Raw genomic sequence first — 8,473 nt, forward strand, 5'->3', positions numbered from 1 at the left:
CCGCTCACACTGAGCCTGGTTCTGCTGGAGGTTTTCGTCCTGGTAAAACTGAGTTTTTCCTCTCCACTGTCGCTACAAGCATGCTTGATGTGAGGGATTGCTGAAGAGTCACTGAATCGATGCAATCAGCTGCTTTTCCTAAGATAGAAAACTTTGAATCCATTTGACTGGATGATGCCCTGTTGGGGGCGCTGCAGGAGTACAGAGACTGGGGCCCTTCACTAGGGGCCATTGGTCCTTTGTCATCGATTCTCTTCAGAAACCTTCATGGGTGGGATTTCTTGGCGCGGCCAAGGATAAAAGGGGGCGTGGTTTAGGGACCAGCAGATTCCGTCCCTTCTTCTTGCTGTTGACGTGGTTCTGCTGGCTCCTTCCTGCCAAGTGGGAGTCAGCAAATATGGGCTGGTGGCTTGAGGGATCATATAATCTTCAGACATTCATTTTTTTTCTGTCATGCTTTATCCCAGCCGGGGTCGCTGGTGCCTATCTCTAGCTGTCTACCGGCGAGAGGCGGGGTAAATCCTGGAGAGGGCGCCAGTCCAACGCAGAGACAAAAAAAACACTCACACACATAACGAGAATTTAGGAATTAAATATATTTATTTAGGAACAGTCATGTGGCAGGAAGCCGGAGTCCCTGGAGGCAGAAAGAGCCTGGGTCAGGAATCGAACCCGGAACCTTCTTGCTGCAAGGCAGCAGTGCTACTCACTGTGTCACTGAGGAGCCCAATCTTCACACCATTGCAGACAAACTTCTGCAATGTAGTTTTAGTTTAGGTGAATTTCTACAGAGTGAATTTTGTCCAATAAGAGACGCCTGCAAAGAAAGATAATGTTTTATGAACGGAAATGTGAAAAAAACAAAAAAAATCTAATATTTTTTAATATTGTAGTTTCCATATTTCAGTTTTCCTCTCATTTCCTTTTCATACCGAATTTTATTTATTGGATTTTTTTTTAAATGTTTTACGGATTATATTCTTTACTTCAACGCCAAATCTAAAGTGTTTTTGTTAAATTAATTTCTAGACTGCATCTTTCTCAAATGTCCATTTATAAAACCTGTTCTCTCACAACAATAATGGAACAAAGTTCACTCCATAAATTTCTTTTAAATTTCTGCCACTGTTTTTTTTTTTTTTTTCATTCTGTGAATTTCTGCAGAAGATTTTTTTCTGGAACCATTTTTACAGGTTAAAATCTTGCTGATGAAAATAAAGTAGAAAAAAATCCAATAAATAATTGCATAGAATATAGTGTTCTAGTTACAATATTTTCAAAAAGGTCTAATTTGACTATATTTCTTCCATATCACTTCATTACTGCATTGTTTAGAACCAGCCACATTCTTAAACAAGACCAAAAAAAGCCCGGCTCTACGGTGCCAAGAGCCCCAAAATGAAACCTCTGCTGTTTAATTCATGATGAGTCATTATGTCTGATTTAACATCTCTGACTCTTTCTTCTCCTGCAGGTATAACTTCAGGCTTGTCTACATTTTCTCCTATAACTTATTCCAGTTCTGCTGTCACACATGGATCCTGGCTAACACCATCGCAAGGTTTCTCACCTTTGGCCAAGGTAAATTAAAACGAATAGTTCCATCCATTTTATCCGGCATGGTGACGGTGGACGGTGGTAGTTAATACCCATTTATCCCTTTAGTTTTGTGCAAAAAATAGACGTGCATCCCTTTGGTCATGCACAAAAAAACTATTTCATTACCTACTTTTTGGTGTTTTAATGAAGCGTATGGCAATTTTTCCTTTAAATGTTTTTTTTGTACATGACTAGAGGGATACACGCCCATCGAGGTAGTTTCAAGTCTATTTTTCGTACAAAACTAAAGGGATGAACGCAAATCTGATGTCTTGCACATGACTATTGACTATGGGGTATGCTGATCTGACAGAAAACTGGGTCTAAGGGTGAAAGGCAAGGTACACTCTGGACAGATTGGCAGATCATCGCAGGGCAGAAATACAGACGTGCACACTCACCTAAGGGCAATTCAGAGACTCTAAAAAAGATTTTGCTAGCCTTCCCAGTCAGTTGACGTATATACAGCATATCAGTCTGGTAAAGAGCTGGTAGAGCTCGATTTCAAAGGCGGGACCGACAGATTCAGCATCATCAGGTAAGAACCAGATAACTATGGATATGACAAAAACCTACAAGCAATGTGCTCTGAGTTTGAAATATTGGATTGCGTGAAACATGTGAAGCCGACAATAGCAAATAAGCCACTAAACCTTTCCGTTGTTAAGCATTTTAAATTGGATAAATCCCATTTAAGCCGGGCAGTTGCACGCAGCTACAGCTCAAACTGTACGATGAAACCGCAGGGTTTAGAAGTTCACAGCTCACGACGCATGTTCATAAAATTTGCGACCCGACGCTCTGATGCGATCTACCTGCTCACACTGTACGTCCAAAAACCACACGTCGGACTCAGAGCCGAAAGATGGCGCTGGTCGGACTTCTCAATCTGGAAAAAGAAGAAGAAGAATTCCCTTTTTTGCACATGCTCAGTGCTCGAGGTTCTGGTAAATCGGCTCGTAGCTCTGCTTCTGCAGCAGGATTTGTCCACGAACACCTCACGACGGCCGACTGAATTTCAAGCATGTTTGATTTTCTCCCGGTGTTACGATTCCTGATCAGGAGGTGGTCGTCAGAAGCTAATGGCTCCTCGTTACCCCCTGTATACTAGACGACAGATTGCACGAGAAGGCTGAAACCTGGCCCAATCGAAAAAATCTCGCACGACTAGAGAATCGCCCCAAAAAGGGCAAAAAATCGTACAGTGTATCCCCAGCTTTAAGACATCAGAAAGGACATTACTAAAACTTCTTACTGTTGCTGTTGCCATCTTGCGGTTAAGGTAGCAGAAATGCGCTGAGATATGCATCGTAAAGTCCCGCCCTCCTGCACTGTGATTGGCCAGATCTCGCCGGAGTCAACGGCGGTTTACACGGAATATAATTCACTCTGGCTAACCGTTTGGTCCCCCCCAAACACTGGACATAATTTAGACGTTGGTTTTTAGGGTAAATCTGGTCAGTTCTTCAAAGTCTTGATTTAGTCCAGAAATAGTTGTTGAAAATTAGGCTGTGTTTGGTCGTTCTGGTTTTTTTAACTTAATTTCAGATTTTAACTTAAAATCTGTGTCGCTGGGATTAGAATTAAAAATGCCACTGAAATTTAAATTTTGTATGTTTGTACTTACTGTTTCAGTGTTAAAATATATTCGGAACACATTTTTGATCTAAAAAAAATTGTCATTATTTTTACACAGTTGAAATTTCATTTATTTTCTCTTCAAGCTAAAAATTAACATTACTATTTCAAAGTGATTACATTTTCAATACGTATTTTTCAGTTTAATTTTTGAGTGTTAAAAAAATCAGCATATAAAAAAATTCCTTCCGTATGAGCGCCACAAGCGTCACGTGACTAAGAAAACGTAACGGGATTGGCTGGGTGTTGGACGCCACAATCCATTGCTAATGTCTGTGACCTGAAGTAACCCTTCCCTTTTTACACTGAATTTAGATGACGAATTTAAGACGGTGAAATAGAGCCAGTTGAATCTCAGGAGGCTGAAAATATTGAGTTTGAATTTTGAAAGGTTGAATTTTTTTATATGCAGATTTTTTTAACACTCAAAAATTTTAACTGAAAAATAAGTATTGAAAATGTAATCACTTTGAAATAGTAATGTTATTTTTTAGCTTGAAGAGAAAATAACTAATTAAATTTCAACTGTGTAGAAATAATGACAATTTTTTTTTAGATCAAAAATGTGTTCTGAATATATTTTAACACTGAAACAGTTAAAACAAACATACAACATTTAAATTTCAGTGGCATTTTTAATTCAAATCCCAGCGACACAGAGTTACTTCCATAGTTTTAACTTAAGTAAAAAAAAAAAAAAAAAAGTAAAATTCCTAAATTATAAGTGTATATTGACCTCATAAGAAATATAATTTTATAGAACCTAATTGAAAAGAAATTTCCCTTCATGCAGCTCTCTTAATATATTTGAATCTCTTGCCCTGTTTTTTATTTTTCTGGGCCCCCATGAAAACACTCTGGCCCCCTCCTGGCCCCCTGGTACATTTGGTCTAGATCCGCCCCCGTTCCTCCCCTTCACTAGACGTGGATATACTTTAGTATATTCTGCTGTAAAATTAGTCCTATATTTTCGTGTTTTACTCGAGGACTGAACCTCTGCCGTTTCGTATGATGCACAGCTTTGAGTGGTAACAAATACGCTGCACAGGATTCACCAGAAACCTCCTTCTCACACCCCTCTCTCTTGTTGTCTCCGCAATCGAAGCAGTTCTTATCCGCACGTGATGCACGACTTATTGTACTGCCTGCTCGCTCTCACTTGCATAAAAAAAAACACCACCTCCTATAGTCTAAAATCCAGGATAATTCATCGAACCCGCGGACATCCGTGAACAACTATCTATATCAGGGAGACTCCGGGATCTTCCTGGAGACTTGGGATGTCTGAGGAAGAAAAACCTGTGGTTTCATTCTGGGTCTTTTAACCAGGCTGCATTAGGGCTCATAGAACAGCAAAGATGCCATTTTCAGCCCAACCAATGTTACACACCCTATTAGAGACCTGAAGGACCAGATACCCGATAGAATCATTCTATCAGCCCTTTAAGGTTGTGCTGAACGGTGTTGAAATGGGGTACTAACCTAATACCTAATCAGTGTAACGGATTTTCTCTGGGTGAATTGCATGTAACGTTCTCGGCAGATGCTTTGGCGGACACCTTTTACTCGGTGGGCTTTGTGATGAGCCTCTGCCAGCTGCTCTCCATCCTGGAGGTCTTCCACATCGCGGATGGGATCGAGAAAGCTCGGCTCCTTCCTCGCTTCATCCAAGTGTGTGCACCAGTCCGCTCATGAAATCTCTTTTTGACCGTATGCGGTCTTTGGTTCAATCTGTCCTTTTTTCTTTCTTTTGTTTAGGTGATGGAGAAGAACATTCTGCTGATCATGGTCATCATGTTGGAGGAGATCCAAAGTAAGCCAGTCGTGTGTGCGCAGTTCTTCCTGTGGAACATACTGGACCTCTTACGGTGAGGAAACAGCCACTTACAAATACAACTATATCTACACCGAAATGGTTTGAACCACCCAAGTCATAAAACAGGACTGGGGAGGGAACTTTATCAGAGCAGTCATCAGTTGGGCAATAACAAACAAGAACTTTTGAGGTGCATTGGAGCGGTTTCCTTAGGTTGGCACAGTGCATCACTGCCTGCAGCCTCAAAACAACCAACATGGCTTCTCCAGCCTGATGTGACCATCTTTTTTCCAATTCTTGTTATTGCGGGTTGCCTCTGATTAAAAAACATAGATGTTCTCAACAGAGAAAAACAAGATGTTGAGCTGGCAAGTGGGTGTCCTGTTTTATAGTTGTATGAATCCTTGACAGTTGCATAGGGAAAACGCAAAGATTGAAAGTGATGATTACATTACATGGAGTTTCAGAGTGACTAGTTTAGAAAATAAGACTAGGGAACATTTGAATAAACAACATAAAAGTAGATTTACTGCCAACTTTTCAATAGCTGGGCTGCAGAGACAAAATATTATAGTACCAAATCCTTGATGACAATGTGGACAGGAAGCCAGAGAGACTGCCAAGTCTTTAATATGATCCTGCAGCCATGTTTCAGTGAAACACACAATACTGCATTCCTAATATTCTGGCTTAGTCGTAGCTAAAGGAAATTGTTTTTCCAATCTTGCCTCTGTAAAGATCTCATATTGCCCATAATTGATGGAAGTGAAGACTTGAATTTTCGCCTTCTCTTTCTTCTTCCTGCTCCAGCCATTTTGTGTCTGGGGACAGTCATTTTAAATAAACTAAATGTTAGGTTCAAAAATGTAGGTTTGTAAAAGAAGAACTGAAATACACAGTAAGGGATTTTCAAACAGCTTGCCGCAGGAGGAGAGACAGAGCTGCACCCAACTCACTACTCTCTCTCCGACCCCCCTCCTTGCAGTCGTCTTTTATTAACAGAACATAACACATGGTTACAAACAGAGTATTGTTCTGACAGAACAGTTGATCAGGTCATAAGATAGGAAGCTCTCCTCTTGACTGAATCATAAGACGGAGTGAAGCATCTCATTTCTACAATGTTTCATATGAACACACATTAATTTTATAATCATCATTGAATAAACACTAAACATTACAGAGCTTTATATTTGTTTGTTTGTCAATAAAGAATAATAGCTCCAGTTAAAAACTGTCTAAAAACAGAGTATAAATCATCTTAATGGTCTCCTGATATTTTGATGTCACCCTTCGTAATCCCTACTTGATATTTCAGGTAGGGGCAAAATTGGGGTCTAGTCCAGGATGTTAGCATGGGTAAATTCTCTCCGGGATACAATGGATTTCCAAACCGACATTAATGTGAGGTCTCATTAGTGACATCCAAACCCTTAACTACAACATTTACAACATCACCCCCTGCCCTATGATTTGCCAGTTGCTACATCACCTGCCTAGATATCCACCGTAGATGAAAATGAGCTCATGATGGAAATAGTGTCTCTAGAAGAGAATCCATTACATGATACTAAATCCACTGCGCAGCATGTCTGGCTCTTACACTGGTGTTTGAAAAGGAAGTGTAATGCACACCTGATGCATTCATTCTGTGTTAACTGAATTACTCGGGCCTAATGTGGAGGAGCAGAAAATGAACACAAAAAAAAAAAAAAGCTGAAACATTCTCAGTTTTGATTCTGTTATAACATGATGCTTCCTCCCTAATCTGTGTAAAAAGGTTCAACATATCAGCTTCTCTCAGTCACAACTTGATATCTATGGTTTAACAGATAACTGTTTTTACAGTGTTACTGACTCCGTCTACTTCTGATATATGGATGAAATCATTATTTCTTTATCAAACAACACAATTTATTAATCTTTTAGTCACAGGGCCTAAAGTATTTCCTAAGTAACTGTTTAGTCCAAACCGTCTTTTGTTCGTCTCACCGGTGTTCTGTCAGCCCAGCATACCCTCAGTAATACACATGCGAGCATGCTTGTTATTAGCGGTTAGCAGGCCTATAGAATGGCTTCAGATTGTGCCAGTAGGCTCAGTAGGCTGTTATCACCAAGCAGTGGCGGATCTAGGGGGGGCGGCTACGAGGGCTACAGCCCCTGATAGTTCGCCATGAGCCCCGGGTCTCGCATCTGAGCTGATCTGAGTAAAATGTGCAGAACTGGAATTCACCAAAGAGTGGAAGCGTGTGCAGGAAAGCAGCCTGTAGCATTCCCGTGCAGAAAAGAAGTGTTTCCCTCTCGTTGCTGCCAGCTTTTAGGAGTCTAGCGCCTCTGCTACAAATTTTTAAACAGGCTAGCAGTGGAAATCAATGGATATCAGAAGCTTTTTCACAAAGCAGCCCACTGCACCAGCAGCTAAACAGACTGATGTCACAGGTATGCAAAGCTGTTGAGGTCTTGTGCGAAATTCTGTACCTCCCGTGTCGGGAGCGTGCATCTTCACGGCGCTTCTGATCGATTTCCGGTTTCATTTGCTCTTTATTTTCCATAGATATGGGAGGAGGAGAGGAGAGAATGGATATTTCAGCTGAATTTAATAATCTGTTCCTCCTTCATAACATGGGAAGCAATTAATGTACCTTTATTCCTCTCTTTATCAACAACAAATCCTCTGGATTTGGTGACATTTGATCAATATTTGCCTAAACTGAAGGAGAGGAACCATAGATTTTAGCTAACTGAAATAAGCTGTTTCCCCTTTGATTATCTTTTTGAAATTTATTTTCTGTTTAAATGTTTATCTAACAATTTACAAATATTCCAAAACAAAAGTTTGTTAAGGTTTTACATGGTTAATTAATTTGGTTTTAGTTTTTTTTTTTACTGGGTGTTTTTTACTATTTTAGCGGTGCCAGTCAGGTATCCCTCCTTTTTTAAACCAGTCACACAAGGACTATACACTTCTGTGTGTAGACTCTTTCAAATAATGAACGAAAACTTTTCACAAATAGACCAACAAAACATTTGGCTTAACAGTTCTTGTATTTGAAAAAGAAAAATTAAATATATAGCCACCAAAAACTAATCACAAAATTCTTCCCCACAAAATAAATGTCCATTTTTATCCAAGGTAGAATGGCTCCAATATAAATCGCCCCACAGCAAGAGCTGTGAATAAACAAAAGAAAAAAAAAACATAGGAGCCTATACACAACTAAAGTCCTACAATTGCATAAAAAACACCACAAACAAACAAACATAGAATTACGGAAGAGGATTAGGGCCACTGAAAAAAAAAAAGTTAACTGATTTTTACATTTTATTTCAGTTTAACATGGGGAAAAAAGTCAGAATTCTGAGATTAAAGTCAGAATTCTGAGATTAAAGTCAGAATTCTGAGATTAAAGTCAGAATTCT

General features: G+C 39.7%; 1 protein-coding gene across 1 annotated transcript in view; it reads left to right on the plus strand.

The window, feature by feature from the left end:
- Positions 1-8,473, plus strand: part of hacd4 (3-hydroxyacyl-CoA dehydratase 4) — a 20,192-nt gene that overhangs the window by 5,525 nt on the left and 6,194 nt on the right. Inside the window, exons 2-4 of the mRNA XM_015402088.1 lie at positions 1,475-1,581; positions 4,781-4,908; positions 4,996-5,105. Coding sequence (XP_015257574.1) covers positions 1,475-1,581; positions 4,781-4,908; positions 4,996-5,105 — 345 coding nt within the window. The remainder of the gene's footprint in view (positions 1-1,474; positions 1,582-4,780; positions 4,909-4,995; positions 5,106-8,473) is intronic.

This window comes from Cyprinodon variegatus, unplaced genomic scaffold (assembly GCF_000732505.1).
Source record: "Cyprinodon variegatus isolate N-32 unplaced genomic scaffold, C_variegatus-1.0 Scaffold1297, whole genome shotgun sequence".
In the NCBI taxonomy this organism is placed as follows: Eukaryota; Metazoa; Chordata; class Actinopteri; order Cyprinodontiformes; family Cyprinodontidae; genus Cyprinodon; species Cyprinodon variegatus.